Below are 19,206 nucleotides of genomic sequence, written 5' to 3'. Positions count from 1 at the left end.
ATCATAGAATAGCCCAAGGTGGAAGTGATCCACAAGGATCAAGTCCTGAACTTCAAACAAACAAAAAAGTTATACTTCGCACAAGCTGCTCAAAAGTTTATTCTTAGGAAAATACATGTCTTATAGCAATTCCACACAAAAAAAAAACATTTGGTGTGTGTGTCAGTGCCTCATTTTACCCTGGCTTTAAAGAAAATAGTCTCAAACTACATACTTTTCTAAAATAGCCAATTATTTCACCTGTAGTTGCTTCAGGTGGTAATTTGGACAGGCAATGCATTTAGGAACTCAAATACACAAAAATAAGTCTAAAGAAGCGAATACTTTCCTCAGGCTTCCTGCTTACTTCCTTTATGGATCATAGCAGGAATACACTGTTTAAATACAATATGTAACTGAAAAAATCCAGGAATAAAAAAAACAGGTTCAGAGTTGGAAGAAGATGCATGTAATACAGATACATTCATGTATTAATCCATGTGTAGTACTTTAGTAGAAGGACAATTAAAAACTCAATGTCACATACTAGTACAGTGTTAAAAAATAAAAATGGACATATTAAGATAGTGTTTGAACAAAACTAAGCCTAAGAATTTTTACTGTAAATAACATTGGAAACATTCTCCCTTACTATTTATCAGTTTCTATAGCTGTTAGGATTTAAAGCTATCTCATTTGACATCAGGATTGTTCTTGAAGAGATATTCTGCCTGCAAACAGAAGATTTGCAAAGTTATTTTCAAGTCACTGGTTTTAAAATGCACACAAAATAATGATAATATACTGGAAAAAAATGCAGAAAGTATTAAATGTGTCTAAAATGCCATCTCTGTTAGATACCTGAAAGAAGCTTCTTACAAACCTCATTTTGCCTGTTGGTAGCACTGGCCCCATCTGTACAACAGCATTTGTTACTCCACAGAAAATTCTAGGAAGTACCTTAGGACCTGATTTCTGGACCCAATAGACAAATAATACAGTTCTTACAAAGTTATGCAGTTAGTAGGAAAGATCTCCTACTCCTACAGCTAACGTTCATTCTAAGCTTTTCATTAGTTGAAAGAAGTTTCTTTTCATTAAAAATAGCAATTACTTGTTAAAAACTTCCTAGGGAACAGCAAGAACAGCCATATAGTGAGAGATTTACAGCATCTGAATCCTTGTGGGAGTTCAGTGCTGACCCTACTTTCAGCAGAAAGCTGAACTAACTTCTTGAGATCCCTTGCAACTGGAATTGTTCCGTGAGAGTGTTACTAGATTCACTAATTTATTTGTGTATTATGAAGAGATTATTGAAGACTATCATTCAGATAGTACTGTTGTATCTAAAGGGGTGTAAGAGTAGAGAGTGATGCTTCTCTTCCTGCACGCCTCAGCTTTACAGCAGAATTGGCAGGGTACCATACAAAAAGCAGAAGAGCCCAAGCACCAAAGAAAAACCAAGTAACTTTTGATTAATTCCATAGCAAAATGGGATTGATACACAGTGTCAAATGTTCCCATATAATACATTAGTTTTCACAATAATCACTGCTCACCTGCATTGAAAATAATTGTTATAATGAAAGTAGTAAAAATAGTTAAAGTGCTTATATTAAGAGTCTTTGGTCTATGAACATTTTCATTAGAGCCTATCTAACACACAGTAATAACAAAGTAATCACCTTACCAGAAAATCAACTGGATCATCTGGTCTGATCTTACAGCATTCATTTAACCCTTGCATAAGTGTTGGCATGACATGCTTCATTAAATAGTTTCGTAGTGGAATGGACTGGGCTTCCAATAATTCTTGTTCTTGCTTTTTAACTTCCTCAAGATGTTTATTCTACAAATAATTTACAAAGTAACAAAGAACAACATTAATAAGAGCTACTAAATTGTAGTTGACTAAAAAAAAAAAGTATTGTTAAAAGCCATGAGTAGAACTTTAAAACTCACAGTTACCAGAAAAAAATATGGACTGCTAAATGTAGAGAACATGGCACACCAAGGACAGCAGAGAGCACAACAGCCTCCCCAGCAAAATCATTTTATTTCTTTCATCTTAATTCCTAAAAGGATATTTATTGTAAAGTTTCCACGTGTTCGTATTTCAATAAGATATTTGGAAAATAGGCTAGAAAACACTGCAGTAGTTTTAGCTAAAAGATTACTCAAAAACATGTTTATTTTCCATTCTTCTCATTTTATTCATTAGTAGCCATGTTCACATATAGCTACAGCAAGTGGAAGAGAATTGGAAGACTGCTTTTGCATATGCATAGTACAAAAGCAGACATTCATATAAAACTGATAAATCATTATTTGAAAAATACATTTTCCTGTTTGAGTCCAGAAATGCTACAGAATAAATTCTGCAAGTGGTTTTAGGTCACTTTCCTCAGATTGCAGATAAAGTACAATCTGAAGGGCAAATGAGTAATTGCATAGTCTTCTTGAGCACCTGCCTATTTAAAAGAATAAAGTTAAGTATCGATATTATTTTAATACATACATTGGCTCTGCATAATGCAGTTCACTTTCTTGAAAGTTAGAATGTTTAAGATAGGTTAACTACTTTTACTAATCTCTTAGGCAAGTTTATGGAGAGTACAGAAAGGTATTTACTCTTGAATGAAACTGTAAACAAGTACAGAAGTAAAGAAAACTCTTACAAGCCAACATCAGAGCAATATTAAAAGCTTCTTTAAAGGTGAGCAATTTCAGGTTATAATTTTCTCATCTGTAAAAAATGATTTTTCTATAGAATGGTCGGTTTGCTTTAAATAGCTATAACTGGAGACTGTAGAAGAACAGCCTTCTGGTGGGGAAAAAGACAAACCAACAGCTGTGATTCAGGTGTAAACAAGAAATTTCTTATAACATACATTTCACATTATTTGCTTTAAATATCTTTTAGGAGTGACAAAGTAAAAAAAGGAAAAAGTATGTGTAAATCCTGTGAAGCGGAAGCATCCTTCAGCCTGCCTCAGGCAGTCCTCTTCAACAAGGCCTGGAACATTGAATTGATTGATACTAGCCAGATCTAAAGTACGATATAAGGAATTAGAGAATTTATGCCACCCTTTCCATGTATTCTTACACAACATTGCTGGAAGTCCTATTCTTCTACTCCCTGAAACACACAAATAATGATGTCTTTCCCAAAAATACGTATTGACTTACCCACTCTTCCCAATTTGCTATCCTTTCAGCCCTTTCCTCAGCTTCTCTACGCTCCCGTTCAGCTTTTTCTTTAGCTTCTCTGGCAAGGCATTCCTCAGCTGCTTTACGTTCCAAACTCTCCTTTTCTTCATCTGTCAGTCCATAATTTCGTGGTTCCCCAATTTCTTTGATGATCTCTTTTACTACAAATCTGTTCTCAGAATCTTCATATTTGGCTACATCTTTAACACAATACAAAAGAAAACATTTCAAGGCTATTCTCAATTATCAAGCCAGTAATGAATAACTGCAAGACTTAAGTATATATAGTGTTCATGTTGTTTGAATTTTCAATTACTATATGTTGTTTTTTGTTGCTTATTAATGGTTGTTGGTTTTGTTCCCCCCCCCCCCCCCCCCCCCGTAGGGGAAACAAAATTTTCTACATCTGATTAATTTAGGCTAAAATAGTTTGTCTTTCTCAGATGATGATATTATGGAGAAATGTATTAGAATTATTTTTACAACTATTCTGTTTAACACTTGCAGGCTTTCTAAGTTTTGAAATTTGCAAATGAAGTTATTTTAGTATCAGATATGTTCCTTTTGCCAATCTTAAATATCACCTTATCTACAGGTACAAAACCATCAGCTTCTGACCCTGTAGCTCCACGTAGATTACACAATAGGTTGCTAGCATGTGGCAACAAACTCCAGTATTTTCACTCTTGCTTCTCATTTCTTTCACTAATTCAGAAAGAAGATACACTCTTAGAATAATTGTATTAGTAATGATCTAGTATGTCTGTCATTTGAATCTGAAGTCCAAACTCTGATGATGTGTCAAGGTAGAAACATAACACGATTCTACATAATGAAATTTCTTTTAGACTTCTTCATTCTCAGTATATCAAGAATTACATTCCTGAAGTATTCTAAACTAAATTTTTTTTTATGCCATCAGTGCATAAATTCCACAATTTTAGCTGCAGCTGGATATAAAAATTACAGTGCAAGACAACTTCTTAGTCATTTAAAATACTGCTAAAAACATTCTTGGCATTGAGTTTGAGGACTTAAAGAATACAGCCTTTTCTCAGATGACCAAGCAAGACTGCAACACAATTATTACAGCAATCATAATTAAATGCATATCTACTAAAAATATTATTTAAAAAAAAGCACCTTGATTCTAAAAGAGAGGAAAGATCACTACAAAGCCCTTGTAAATTAAGGTCATCAAAGGAAACTTATAACTTTAATATTCCTTTTTGTAGATCATCTAATATGCATGTGCCATCATCCCCATTTTGTAGATGAAAATAACAGTGCAGAAAGATAACTGATTTGCAGGCTTCATGAAGTGAGTCACCATAGTAAAATACAATTTTCAGAATCTTGAAGCCTACCTCCGTTGTACTAATCATATTTCAGGCTCAGGAAAAAAAAATCTTATAATGCAATTCATAAGGCCATATGTTAAGATCTAAAATTATGGTGGAAGAAACATTTGACTAATGAGATTCAGTATTTACCGAATCATAGAATCAATACAGTTCTTCAACAATTCTCCACTAAGGCCAGTAAATACAGACAACTTCCTTCAGAATCTGACTGAAATAAGTCAGTTATCTGTTTAAATCTGATGATATTAATTCAACACTTCTGACAAACCAACTGCAACGTCAGCCACAATGGGGCAGAAGTCACAGAGTTGAAGATTTCCCACAGAAATTATCTTTGTAGCCAGTCTTTATGTAAAGCTATACGCTTGCATACTTCAGTAGGCAACAATTACAGTGAATCATGCAAATATAGGGAAAGATACTCAGAGATAAACAGGATCTAAAGATGGCATCAGAGGATGAATTTAAAGAAAAGAATATAAGCAACTGTGAAGTTCACGAAAATATACTACTATACCAGTCCAGAAATAATGGCAAGAGCAGAGGTCCATAAATTATGTCAAATAACTATTTTGGTCAATTGGACTGCAAAACTGAACAGTTAAAACAAAACCTGATCTACAAAACATGTTACCTATAGAATCTAATGAGATCAGTTCAGAATCCCTATGAACATACAGCTATTTAATTAAATACTTGTATATTCATTCTGATACATTAACGAAAATATTATTTATATATGTAATATGCTTTCTCAATTTTAAATTTTGTGACAATAGGAGTTTTTATCCATACTTTAGCTAAGAATTTTATTATTTCATACCAATAAACTGAGGATGTATTTCAAGTTCGTCAAAATAGTTGAGAACAGTCTCATCATCTACGTTTATCTCCCTGAAGTTATTCAAAGATTGCAGAAACCGGTCCTGAGTATAATGAGTTCCAGCAACAACACTTTCCGGCAGATTTATTATTCTGTTTTTAAGAAATTCGTCTGATGCAGTCAAAGATATAACAAATTCTGTGAAGAAAAACACGTTATCCTTGACTTTTCCTTTTTCACATCTATCTTCTTTCAATGATAAATATAAAGTCACAAATGAACACAAGTAGTTACATATCATAAATAGAAACCAACAGTTGATGGCATTTTCAAATAAAGAAAGGAATGAGAAAAACACACAAAGCAAGTCAAAGCCCTCATTTTAATTCGTTGCTCACTTTCAACTTTCAAATATTACAGCAACCGTGTTTCATGAATTAGACATTTTGTTTATCTTAAAGGAACAGATGGAGTGATATTTTGGACTTCTTGTTGGTGGCAGTAATATTTAAAAACTTTTTTTGTGTTTATTTCTTGTTTGTTTGTTTTTTAAAGTGAAACTTACCAGGTGTGATTATTTTATCATATTTAGGTATTTTGCTTGCAATTTCTTCTTCTTCTTCCACTAAAACAAAAGCAATATGTAATTGAGATTATCATTTGAGGTAAAAATGCTACTGTATTTACAAGTAATTTCTCCTACACAATTACTTAAAAAAAAATAAATAACTCCCAAGAATTATGATAATATGAATAACCTAAAATTATACCAGTTTAGAGAGAGTTGTTAAGGAATGTATGCTTTCAGCCACCACAGATTTATCATGGGACGCTAATAGCTGTTTAGCTACTCAGCAAGGCATTCTTTTGCATGCAGAGTTACAAAATATATCCATACTACTTTTCTGTCCCTGGCCCCTCCTGCTGTTTTGTATTTTCCTCCACCAAAGAATCATAGATTGGAACAGTCTGTAGAAGTGGCTTAGAACAGTGTGGTTAAAATGGTTTCTGATGTTGTCTGCTCTTCTCCACCAGCTGGCTCAACTGCTTGATAAGTATCAGCTGAACAAGGTTTATAACCAACCACATTAAGATGAACAAGACTAGGCTTTGTTTTTCTTAAAATTCTACCCTTTAATTTATGGAGTTGATTTTTGCTTTTCATACATAGACAGTTCTGGCTAACAATTTGAAATGTATATTGCAGAATTTCATTTAAGTTGCACCCATTGAAGCTCATCTAATACACTGACTGTAACTCACAGAACATGAATTGGCTGAATCCCCTCACTAAGTATCTCTTGTATATTATGAAGAAAATCTGACTTAGAACTTTCTTGTGTAGAGTAGTTCAACACAAGTATCATTCTTATTTGTGTATTTACTTAGTATGTTGCCCACTAGGATCATCTCAGAAACATCTCGCTCTACAGTCAAAACAGTGCTGATACACTTAAGCTAATAAGATAATAAGAAAAATAAAAGTTATGACAGTATTAGCAGCAATAAAAACAAAAGCAGCAGTACTTACAGTTAAAAAGGTCTCTTGCCTGGTCATAGGTCTTTGGAAACCCATCCAAAACATACCCTTGATTTCTACAAGGCATAGATTTGAGCTTATCTTTAAAGAGTTTTATAACATACTGATCATCTAGACGACCTAAAACAAAAAGACGGTTATTAAGTACCTAGTTTATGAAAAAAAGAATATCTGAAATTATTTTACTAACAGTTCTATTCATTCATAAGAGACAATTTTTAGACTAAAAAAAAAAGTATTTTAAATCTCTATATGCTGTTTAAGGTTTATAGAATATAAAGCTATTTATAGATAGCTTTTGTATTTAGAGAATATAAAGCTATATTATGTAGCTATAAAATAAAATTACAATCATAAATATAAATAAATCATATAAATATCATATAAACACAATCATTTAAAAACTTTAAGGATACAAAACATGAAATTAGATATTTTAGAATAATTCAGTCAGATTTTTATATAAAAGTAAAGAAACAAGAAAAAACCATGTGACAAACCAAATGTTTTAGTTATACAATTAGCAATAAGAATTAAAGCAAGACAAAATAATGTGAAATAGGTTTAGCAAGTTCTATTTACAGATAAATAGACTGAGAGATAAAGTAACTTATCAACTTTAACTACATAATTGAGAAAATATACTGTAGTAAAAGTTTGTTTGTACATAGTTTTTAATCCTCTTGCAACCATTGCCTCCAGTTTCCTATGTTGTTTTGCTTCAGCTATTAGTAGTCTTAAATATTATAAACTAATGTTATCTTTAAAATATGTTACATCTTAAAAGGCATTATCATTTTAAGGCATGCAGGCTAAATACTGCCAGTACTCTTATTACTGGAATACTTAACTTCCTAAATTTAATATTGACATACTTCACCTTTTACTTTGTATTACTTAAGTTATGCACTCTGTTCTAAGAAGAAAACACATGATGAAAAAAAATCTGGCTAAGAATCTAAAGATATTGAATATGGAGTGATTACACACACACATATTATATATATATATATATATATATATATAAAACATGATATAATATATATATAACCAATGGAGTGAAAAATAATTATATAAAATACATATAGAAGTAGAAAGATAGTTCCACTTTAGTACTTAATATTTACTACCTGCATTCTGCTCCATGCTTTCTTTAATTTCAGCTAACAACTCATGTGCTTCTTCTAAATTTTCACCCTCTTCTTCATCATCTTCTCCCTCTTCTCCCTCTTGTCTCACACTGTCAGAGTCCACTTCTTTAGGAGCCACAATTTTCTCCTGAAGGCAAGATGAGAAACATGAACTGGTTCTGAAATTCTATGGCTAAATTTTCTTACATACATGGACGTAGTAAATTAAAAAAAAAAAACACACATATACTCCTGGACAATGAGATACTAAGCAACTTTCAGTCTTTAAAAGAATTTTTAAGTCTAAGAGTTCAGTGCATCCCCAAGGATCATAAGTATGTCAAAAATATTCCCATTCTAAAGCCTGAAATTGTTTTGGTAATACATTTTTCAGATCAGAAAAGGAAACAAGAAAGTGAATAACACCAACAGCCTGTAGTCATTTCTCAAAACATTTTGTTGGAATATGATTATTGCTTTTTGGCATTCTTAAATAGCTAAATTATGGAGTTTAAGTTCACTTTAAATGATGCCAGGCATCCTAAAGTCACACACCAGTTTTGCTATTGATTCAGAAATCACATCTTTAATCTTAATATGATGTAGCTTGTAGTGTTTGCAGATCTCTTCAGCAATAGTAGATTTGCCAACCCCTGGAGGACCATGAATGTAAACTTTGAGGGGCTGGGGAAAAAAAAAAAAGATGAAGGTGTAATATCATTCAAATAATATAGATTAAAAAAAAAATTAAAATGAACACTTTTTCCCTATAACTGATAGGAAATAACTAATAGTTAAAACTAAAAATAATATGTTTTAGATTAATTTACAGTAAGTATGCATCTACTTTATGAGCATCATCTATATTATCTACTGCCTTTGAGTAACACAGTTAATATAATAGTACAACATCAGCAATTGAGAGAAAGGCACATTTCTATTTAATAGACTCGTAGACCAACTTATAGTGGCACTACTAGAAGTTAAACAGTCCAAATAGACAGAACACAACCCCATAGATAGAATACAATGGATTCTAGAATTAGGTGGCAGGTATTCTATTATATAAATGCAACTATTTCCCATCTGGTATCTGAGATGAGGTCATAGTTATTTTGACCTCAAAAATTTCATATCCATTGCAATCCAACAATTCATTGTTACAGCCTATCTTACCCATGGCTGAATAATTACAATTAAGAGTCCAGAATATCAATAAATGTAACTCAAAATCATACATCTTTAATTTCACATCCTAATTCAGAAGATCTGGTGGTTTACACAATTTAAACCTTTGAATAACTACTTCCTTATACATGAATACAGAAGCTCTGAGTATTTAGCTAACATAGGAAAGAGAAAAATTGTTCATTATATTATGCAATGGAGCAGGGTGAAAGGAAAGCTACATCCTGGCTCACTAAGTATAATGAAGGACACAAAATGGTCATCTAATTATTGGCTCTAAAATAAATAAATAAAATACACAGTTACTGCTTTCTTAAAGCCAACTATATCTAAAATCATGTATATTGCAAACTAGTTCCAAAGTAGTAGTTTTCCATCAGAAATTTTATTTTCACCTACAAGGTTTAAATTTTTAGATATAATAGGAAATATTAGATGATCATTTTAATTAGCATTCAATTCAATTTTCAATTATGTTCACTTATGTCACTATCAGTCTTTTATGTATTTTTACTAAAAAAAATATGAAAGCTTATATTTGTATAACCTTTTCTATTTGAAAAAAAAAGAAATAAAGCACTTGAGAATAGCATACACCTAACCATTACCAGAAGTCCTCGACTTTGCTTGTATTCTTCAACAATCTGTTCAATGTTCTCTACCAGTCCTGTCTGAGCAACCCACTTTATGTTGAAAGTCTCTTTCAGAAACATAGCCTCCATTCGCAGGTTCACAAGCAACATATCCACATGCATTTGCTGAAGGAGCAAAACAACATTTATTTAACAAATGTAAGCTCTGCATATTAAAAGAACACTGTTGGCTTCAACTAGAAACTAGAATGGAGGGTAGAGAACAGAAAGAGTTTAAGCACAGGGAAAGCAGGTTTGTGTGCAAACATTTTAAGTTTTTTTTTTTTAAATATATTTTTGATATATATTTAAATATCGTCAAGAATTATTACAATACACTCCACTGAGCAATTATACAATACTGTGCAGAGGTCTCATACTACTCATGTGGAAAACATTATTTCAGAAATTCATTAAGTACCATCTTAGAAATGGTAGGGTTCTAATGTATTTATTTCACATATGAACAGTTTAGTCCAGATAAGTAGATGAAGAGATCTTAATTTACGTATCTGTGTCCATCACGTTCATAGTACCTCATTTTATTTACTAATTTATTATGATTTTCTCTAGGTTTTGTCAGCATGCTCTAGTATGCTTAGTACACCAGCAACATCATTGCTTCATTGCTTTTCCAGATCAAGCTATCATGCATCAAAATACATGTTTGTTTGAAAATTAGATTTTAATTTGCCTGTTTTCTATGCTTATTTTTAGCCGTATTTTAGAGTTATATTTTTTCAGTGAAATAAAAATATATATAATCCATGATATGATACATCTAAGTTTACATTGTTTCATTATGTAAAAAAAGGAAAAAAAGAAAAACCTAACTGTTAACTCTTTACTCAGGAATGCATTTTCTTCTGGAATCTTCTCAATTTTTCCTGGTCCAACATTTTTACTGATACACTGTAAAGAAATAAATAGTAATACATGTACTGTCAGATTTGTAGGAAGAAAAAAAAAGCAACAGAATTTCTAGAGGTAGAAATGTATCCTTTTTATTTTATGTTATACTATACCTGAAAAATCAGTATACCGATATGATTTACTGATTTAAGAACATCATACTAACCTTAACTGTTGTGTTAGTATTACACCTCTCTGTTTCACTGTATATCTCGTCTCCTCCTCAGTGCTTGCAACAAACAAGCCCAAAAACAGGCAAGCATTCCAAAGCAATTAAATCTATGTAACTTCTTATTGCTAAGATCAATTAGGAGACTTATTTTATTTCTCAGCACTTTCACTTCAGATTCTTTAAGGAAGTATTTAATTCTGTTAACAGTCATGAAATGTTTTCAGATCAATGGAATACCACCATTAACTCTCCATGTTACTATCTGCATCTCATCATTAAATAGATGTTAGTTAATCCTATAATCTAAAACCTAAAAAAAAAAAAAAAAAGAAATAGATTTGAAATAAACACTAGATTCTATAAAATCATGAAAACCGCCATCTAATCTACATGTATTCTAGTATTCTGTCTCAAAGAGTTTCATTTAGTGGACACCTAAATGAAAGTAAGAACAGGAAAAACATATGTAATTTTCTTTCCAAGTCTCTTAATCTTCTCTCTCAATCTTCAGCTATTTTCAGTTCAGAGACTTCCTAAAAAGGAAACATCTACCATACATTTAAGTAACTCTCAAGATACACCTTTCCAGTCTTCACCTGAGCTGGTACAGCTCCCTGACAAAATAGCTCTTCACAGCACTTGACAACGCTAGGAACTTCCTGCCATGAAAAAAAACTGTTAATTTATACCTGCCCTCTATTTACTATTTTGTAAACAATCATATAGCCATGAAAGGATCCACCAGATTTTCAGAGTACCTATGTCAATTCATTCTATAATCTTTCCTATAGTTACTTCAGTTTTATAAATAGCCCCTAACAAGTCACATACAGACGTCTTGAAGCATTAAGATGCTTCACAGCTTGAACTAGTGATTGAGCACCTGGTGAAAGGGTGTGTCCTGGCTAGGGAACGCAGGCAAATTGTTTGTACCTGTGTTACCCCATGTGACCAGAAGGGGTGGACCCAGAGTGGAGCCACCTTGGGCTTATAAGATGGTCAGCCACTGAAGGGAGAATATTTCTTGGACTTAGTTTGCTTCCTGAGGATTGCTATAGAACCAGAGAGTCCCCTCACCAGTTGGGTGAATTCAGCTCTTCTTTCTGTGTGTGATTTATTGGCCTACCTGCAAGTACTGTACCTAGTGTCACTAAGAATCTGTTAGAAGTGATTTTGCTTCTTTGAGGGCAGAACAACTGTCAAAGTTAATTCTGCAGCATCTACTTCAAGTAATACATTTTGTTTAAAGGACAGAACCTTTAGAAGACTTCAAAATCATTTTCTTTATGTTTTATACCACAACATAATTCAGGGAAGCTTAGAGATTTCTACTTAAGTAAAAATGTCTAGTTTTAATAATCTTGTAGATACCTGAAAAGCAAAAATCCCTTACCTTTATTAATTCTTGAAAAGTGTGCGCAGACTCATCTACTGCGAGTATGTAGTGAAACTTTGGCCTGTGGTCTGCTATGTTTTGTAACACCCTGGAACATAGGAAGTACAGTCAAGGCCAGTAGTTTGAGAAGCATATTGGCCTTTTCTTGTGAGATGAGTTTCAGAAGCAATCCTAATAAAAAGTTGCTTTCATGTATATTTTCCTCAATAAAGAAGCACAGATAGGTATTTTCTTTGTAAGGAAGCTCAAAGGATAAAAAGCAACACCTGTACAAAATACTAACTTAGGCTGTAGAGTCCATGATCCATTTCCAGTTCTGTGCCACTTAATTGATACTACTTACATGCAGAACAGCCAGTAATTTCTTAACTGCATAGCATCTCTGCAACAGATATGTAAGGTTTCCAGAAGGCACATCTAGGACCGAAGAAACTGAAGTCTCTGTATGCCTCAAGAAGAGACAAATAGCATTCTTAAATTCACTCTACTCCAATTTAAAAGTCTCAGTACTCTCCTAATAGGTTTGGAATTGTTACCTAGTTTGTTATCAATGACTGTGCAAGTGAAACTTTATTTACTTACGCTGCTAAATCACGAACATGGATGGTTGGAATACAATTGTTTCCGTGTCCAAAAACAGGTATTGCAGCAGTTTCACTAAGCCAACCTATCTGAAAATAAAAGTGGATAATGAAGTTAGAAGGAAAAGGCGTATTTGTGTACTGGCAAATTTACGTATTCAAGATTTTAAAATTCAATTTATTGAACCATTATTGGAACCGCAGTAAACAATTCTGAGAAATACTGCAGCCTACAAAAAAAAAACCAAACTTTTTTTAAGAAAACTCATTGGTCCTGCTACATGTTATGTTTAGTACTTTGTAACTGTAATAAAAATAAGAAACATATAATGTTGAAAAGACATTTTTCCTCATTGCATTGATGTGTTGGCTATGTTCCGATTGCAGAGTGCAAATGGAGATACTGTTAAAAAATAATGGAGAAGCTGAAGAACATACACAGAGTGGAAATCAGTTATAGCTAAAACTTATATCAGAGGGATCAACTAATAAATTCCATTCACAAGAATATTAAGCCTATGATATCAAAACTATTACGCATATATTTAATTCCAGTGTGATTTGCCCTTAAATATTAGAAAAACCTTCAAACATACTTGGATATTTACCTTAAAAAAGTAGTGTAAGACTCCTTCCCCAGCTCCATACTGAATTCCTGAAGCAACAACATAAGTTGAAAATGCATGTTTGTTCTGTGAAGTAAAATCAACAAGAGTTTTTGTAATAATATGGTATTGCTAATGGAAGACTAGCTTGTACTGAAACTTAAGAACTTGTATATCAAATGTAGAAAGTGTTTAAATTATTTCTCTTAAAATTTGGAGCTAGATCAATTGTTGCATAACTGCTAGCTTTGTTAGTCTTATTGGTAATATTTCCTTAAAAAACAAACAAACAACAACAACAACAAAAGCTCAGAATTGGTGTATCTGCATTTGAGCTGAAATTCTAAAAAATTCTTAAAAGTTAAGAAATTGGAAGTTAGGTATATCAGTGAAGTGAACAGGGTAAAATATGCTTCTATTTTCTTTTTCCAAGAGATATAACTATATAACTGAAATTTGTGGAAGCTTTCTTTCTCAATTGTATTATGTTTGTATTTGATTGCCTACAGAACTGGAAAATGAGAGTCCAATTCTTTTATAATTGTTTTGCTTTAATTGTGATATAAAATCTTAAATAAAATCAGTAGACTATAAAATGTTTTCCTAACCATACATCATGGTCAAGCCTTGAATTTTTTGCTTGCCATTATACCAACCTGGTCATAAATTTGCCTGTTCTGGTTGACTGTTTATGTAAAATGATACTGCTTTGATCATTAGTGAGAAAGGTTAAATATACAGAAGAAACAATATTTAAATCACCCTGAGGAGAGAAATTTCTAGCAAGTCTTTTAATGGAGGACCACTTAGATATTTTTAAGTTGAAACAAGATTGTTAAATAATTCTGATTTTCTAAAGATTTCAAACCTGCACTTACCAACAGAGAGAATGAACATTTAGACTTTTGCATGTGAAAAAAAAAACATATTTTGCTACACTCTTCATAGTATTTCAGAGATATAAAACCATGAAGTCTGTTAGCCAATATTTGACTGTATAATCAAAGCATCATCAACAGAGATGCCAGGTATATATCACTATACTGTATCTGTGTAATGCATTTATATCTTTCTGCTACAAAATAAATCTTTGTAATAAAAAAAAAAACTATTTGAACTCAGTTGAGTATAACAACTTGTTGTTAATTACATGTAATATTACAATCAGAAGATATTACAGATAACAATAGCAAGTTCTCCCCCACTAACTTTTCTTGAGCAGTACTAAGATAGAAATTATTTACAACCTAAGAACATCAGCTCCCAGGTTTCTTCCAGACAGACTGCACACGTGCTCCAGGAGAAGGTACACTAATTTCTGTCTCCCAGCAGGAAAAACCTGACACTTGTGAAAGCACAAGAAGGGCCATTTCTCATCTACCCTAAAGAGCAGGTAACTAGTAGGACGTAGGTAACAGTAGGTGCTGCACCACTTATGGAACACAAACCACTGTTCATAACCCAGAGAAAGACAAACCAATAAAACAGATCCAAATCCTTACAAATAATAATAATAATAATTTAAACAATCTATTTAGTGTCACGAGTCACACATGTGAAGTTACTACTTGAGATAAGTTGGATATATGTCATGAATAAAATGAAGCAATGATTTGGTAAGCTCCGGTTTCAGACAGCATGTTTAGTCACCGTTAAGGACGTTCAAGTTACTGTGTAATTTTCATTAAAGCCACTAGATGTCACATTTCAGCTATTATAATCAGTTCTGGGCTTGGTCTGTTGGTTAGTTTCATTCTAAGAAGTTTTAAGTGGGAAAAGCTTTAAACTGATGGATTCAGGATCTTGGCTGCAATTGAGAGCAGAGCTACTAAAACATGGCCTTCTCTATGCTTCTCTATTTTATTAATAAAGGATGACATTCATATTTATCAAATATGTAATGCACGACAAATTTAATCAAATAGTTGGTAACTTTCCTAAGATAATTCTCTAGGATGACCAATGTATGTGTTTGTTTTTGTTTTTCAGGTTTTTTAAAAAAACTCATTAAAAGTAAATAAATAAATAAAAACAGAAAGGGTCTTTACATACATTTTTCCCAAGTTTGAGAACAAGTTTTTCAGCATTTATGTGATCTATGAAGTTAGGATGAGGTTTTCTCCTACGATAATCTTCCTCAGTGAAAGGAATCTCAGAATCCTCCTAGGAAGAAAAGAAGTGCAACTGTTATACATCGTAAAATTGAATAATTTTTAAAGGCCTATATGTTCAAAAAAAAGTTGTTAAAATATTTTTAAAAATCTGTTTTTCTTTCATTTGAAATTCTTAAAACTTCTAAAACTGATGCTTGAGAGAGTATGTCCAAGCAGCCCTAATGTCTGCCCATCATAGTATCTCATTGCCTAAGCTTGTCTATTTGGTGGAATAGATTTAGCATGTCGAGCAGTAAGTGGGGGTTGAAGTGAAAGGACCACAAAGAAAGATATACTAAATAATAGCAGATGAAGTTAGTGTTATTGAAGTACACATTGCAATACTTTAATTGAAATTAACAAATAAATCAAATGGAAATATTTATTAATTTATTTTCCATTAAATGGAAATAGTAAGAGAAGAGTGTTCTCTCGTATTACTTACTGGGTCAGGGGGTTTGCTTTTTGCCCAGCTCATTACTGTTGAAATGAGGATAAACATTTTTGGTGTTGCAAAATGCTCTATTTCCATACGTAGGGCTGTTAAATGAAAGCAAAGGATTTAATCTATTGTAAACTGTATTACACAAACCGTATATTTGCTTTTGTCCCTGTGTATATACATCTATGCTATAATGTTCTGTGTTCAGTGTTTTGAAGTAAATACCATTTATTTTGCATGGTGTAAAATAGAAATGAATAAATGATAAATAAGAAAACAAAAAAAAATAATGTGGAACCACATGGTCAGTAATTAACATAATCTATACAGAGCTGCATGCCAGGAAAAGAAACAAAAAAACAACATATACTAGAAAATGTTTCATCTTTATTTACTGCTGAGATACTGAAGTAAGTGTGCTTGTTGTAACTGAAACAGCTTGTCTACAAAATTCGAGGAAGTTTCTTTAATTTAGAGCAAAATTATTAAACAGTAAACAGGAAAGAACAGTTTAGTTTAACTATAATATGAAGAGCAATATTGCACTGTCACCATAAAATGATTCCAGACACCCATTAGAATTTAGATATAACAATCAGGAGAAAGCTGTAGAAAAACTTAATGATATTTTTAATAACAGATTTAAGTAAAAATGTACTGAAGATCAGAGAATCATAGAATGGCTTAGGCTGGAAGGGACTCCAAGGATCATCAAGTTCCAACCCCCCTGCCACAGGCAGGGCCACCAACCTCCAGATCTGATACTAGACCAGGCTGCTCAGGGCCCCACCTATCCTGGCCTTGAACACCTCCAGGGATGAAGCATCCACAGCCTCTCTGGGCAGCCTGTTCCAGCACCTCACGACTCTTTCTGTGAAGAACTTCCCCCTGACATCCAATCTAAACCTTCACCCACTGAGCTTAACACCATTCCCCCTTGTCCTATCACTACCCAAGTAAAAAGTTGTTTCCATCCTACTTATAACCGCCTTTTAAATACTGGAAGGCTGCAATGAGGTCTCCTCGCAGCCTTCTCTCCAGGCTAAACAAGCCCATCTCCCTCAGCCTGTCTGCATAGGTGAGGTGCTCCAGACAACTGATCATCTTCGTGGCTCTCCTCTGGACCCTCTCCAATGATTAAGATAATTATATAAAACATAGAAACGTTGAAGGTGGGTAAAAATTTGCTCCTGTGAGCAAAGACAAATAGATAAGATGACCGTGGAAATTTTTTTATGGAAATAGCTGTCTACACAGGTAAGCTGCTTCAAGTGTTGGACCATACTATGACCAAGGAGCAGGGGACCACGGAATGCATTCGAATTAATTGAACAATTCTGCAGCATTTCCCCATCAAGGACCCTATTTTATATTATAGTGAACTATAAATCCCAGGTTAATTCTTTAGACGTCTATAGTAAACTTTAATAGCTGTATAGGAGACAGTTTTCTGTTCAGTTGATAGCTGTACTAACCAGAAGCAGCCCATGTTGCTTCCTTGATTTGGTTTGCATCCTCAGTGATATTATACAAAATAATGTCGCATTCAAGCAAATAACTTAAGAGCTCTTTCTGAGAGGAGACCTGAGGGAAAAGAATAGTTAAAATTTGTTGATTTTTTTTTTAAAAAAAAGGAGGAAGAAAGAGAAGAAAAAAGCCCAATATCCAAAATTCCTTTTCAAATTCAACTTACTGGTAGAATGTATTTTTCTTGCACATAGATTTCCATAAAGGATGCCTAAATAACTTACAAGACTCATGTCAAACTATTCATCAGTGAAAAGCAAAGCAATGGAATGTAAATTAATTGCTGAAGCTTCTGATTTACAATGCACATTTATATACTTCAAAAGGACATGTAATTTTTAGTGATTTTAGGATTTGTATTTTCAGTACACTTGCTAATATCACAAAAAGATACAGCTTTTATAGTTATTTTGAACAAGAATCAGGTGGCAAAATGGAAACACATAGAAAAATCAGTTTCCTAACAAGACAATATCCCATCTTCTTGCTAATGTAGATTGTCTGCATCACTCAAACAAGTCCAACAAACATTCTGTATGACAGCAGTGCTTGAGATTACAGTTACCTATACATATATTTATTTTTTTTTATTAAAAGGCTCATCTGTATAGAATTTCAGATCAAAACGTTCACATTTTTGAAGAGATTGTGGATAATCAACTTGATGGTTACAAACAATTGTGGTTTCAGAAAATAATAATCAAGCTTCCTTCAGTTAACTGAACTTTGGATGTATATGCAAAAGAGTATGTGCTTGGAACAGTTAGCTGCTAGTGACAGCTGTGGTGTCAGTGGAGTGTTAAGAAGGGAAGATGCTTTGTTTACAGTTCTACCACATTTAGAAAGTGATAAAAAGTTACGGGAGAGACAACAGTGTGTTTTGAGGGAAAAAGAAAACAGATCTGTGGGTGAACATGTCCAGAACTGTTGTATTTTTAAAAATAATCTTTTTTTAAAGACTGGATTCCTTTGTTTTAACATTTGTTATATCTGAACTAGCAGGGAGGAGATGACAGTGTGCAGAGGAATAAAATACTTGTACAACTTCCTGCAGCAACAGAACATTTTACTAATGAGGGTCGTTTATGTGCCTTGCAATATTTATAATGCTGTCTAACAATGACCTAAAATAAGGTTATAACTTACTGCATATGTTTCCTCTGCAAAGCTTGGTTTAGTACTCTCTGGCTTAGAGAGAGTCCCCACTATTTGGTAGAGTCCCTCCTTTGGCCTCCTGGAAACTTCAGCCTCCAAGTGATCCTCATTTTCCTCCTCCTCTTCTTCCACGCTTTCTAGCGATGCTCCGACAACACAACCGGATAAATACTGCAACATACAAAACGCACCTTTGTGTACACCCGCCCGGCCCAGGCCCCCGCTGCACTGCCCCCCGCGGGTGGGACAGGCGGTAGACCCGCAGGCGGCCCGTGCCCGAACCTCGCCGATGCTGCGGCCGCAGTAGGAATCGAGATGGTTGAGGAAGATCCGTCGGCACCGCGCAGCGCCCGCCGCCATGGCCTCAACTGCGCCGGCGACGCGGCCCGTTGCTAAG

At 33.5% G+C, this 19,206-nt stretch overlaps 1 protein-coding gene across 3 annotated transcripts; it reads right to left on the bottom strand.

Annotated features, from left to right (window-relative positions):
* Positions 1 to 72: 72 nt before the first annotated feature.
* On the bottom strand, positions 73 to 19,197 carry AK7 (adenylate kinase 7). 3 transcript variants are annotated; one of them, XM_040702053.2, is made up of 19 exons: positions 19,092 to 19,197; positions 18,801 to 18,980; positions 17,603 to 17,711; positions 16,131 to 16,225; positions 15,585 to 15,695; positions 13,536 to 13,619; positions 12,929 to 13,017; positions 12,344 to 12,434; positions 10,701 to 10,778; positions 9,843 to 9,992; positions 8,602 to 8,730; positions 8,047 to 8,194; positions 6,908 to 7,036; positions 5,942 to 6,001; positions 5,377 to 5,574; positions 3,808 to 3,894; positions 3,169 to 3,389; positions 1,670 to 1,828; positions 73 to 710 (listed from the first exon to the last, which is right to left on the bottom strand). In XM_040702053.2, the coding sequence occupies exons 1-19, from the start codon at positions 19,167 to 19,169 to the stop codon at positions 672 to 674; spliced, it is 2,235 nt and encodes a 744-aa protein (XP_040557987.1). In that variant the 5' UTR covers positions 19,170 to 19,197; the 3' UTR covers positions 73 to 671. The 3 variants fall into 3 exon arrangements, with proteins under 3 accessions (XP_040557987.1, XP_040557988.1, XP_426462.3); XM_040702054.2 differs by lacking the exon at positions 3,808 to 3,894 and having other exon boundaries at positions 3,169 to 3,422; XM_426462.8 differs by lacking the exon at positions 3,808 to 3,894.
* Positions 19,198 to 19,206: the final 9 nt, after the last annotated feature.

The sequence above is a fragment of the Gallus gallus genome, chromosome 5 (genome assembly GCF_016699485.2).
Source record: "Gallus gallus isolate bGalGal1 chromosome 5, bGalGal1.mat.broiler.GRCg7b, whole genome shotgun sequence".
Classification (NCBI taxonomy): Eukaryota; Metazoa; Chordata; class Aves; order Galliformes; family Phasianidae; genus Gallus; species Gallus gallus.
The sequence above is the reverse complement of the archived record's forward strand: the minus strand, read 5'-3'. Positions and strand labels throughout refer to the sequence as shown.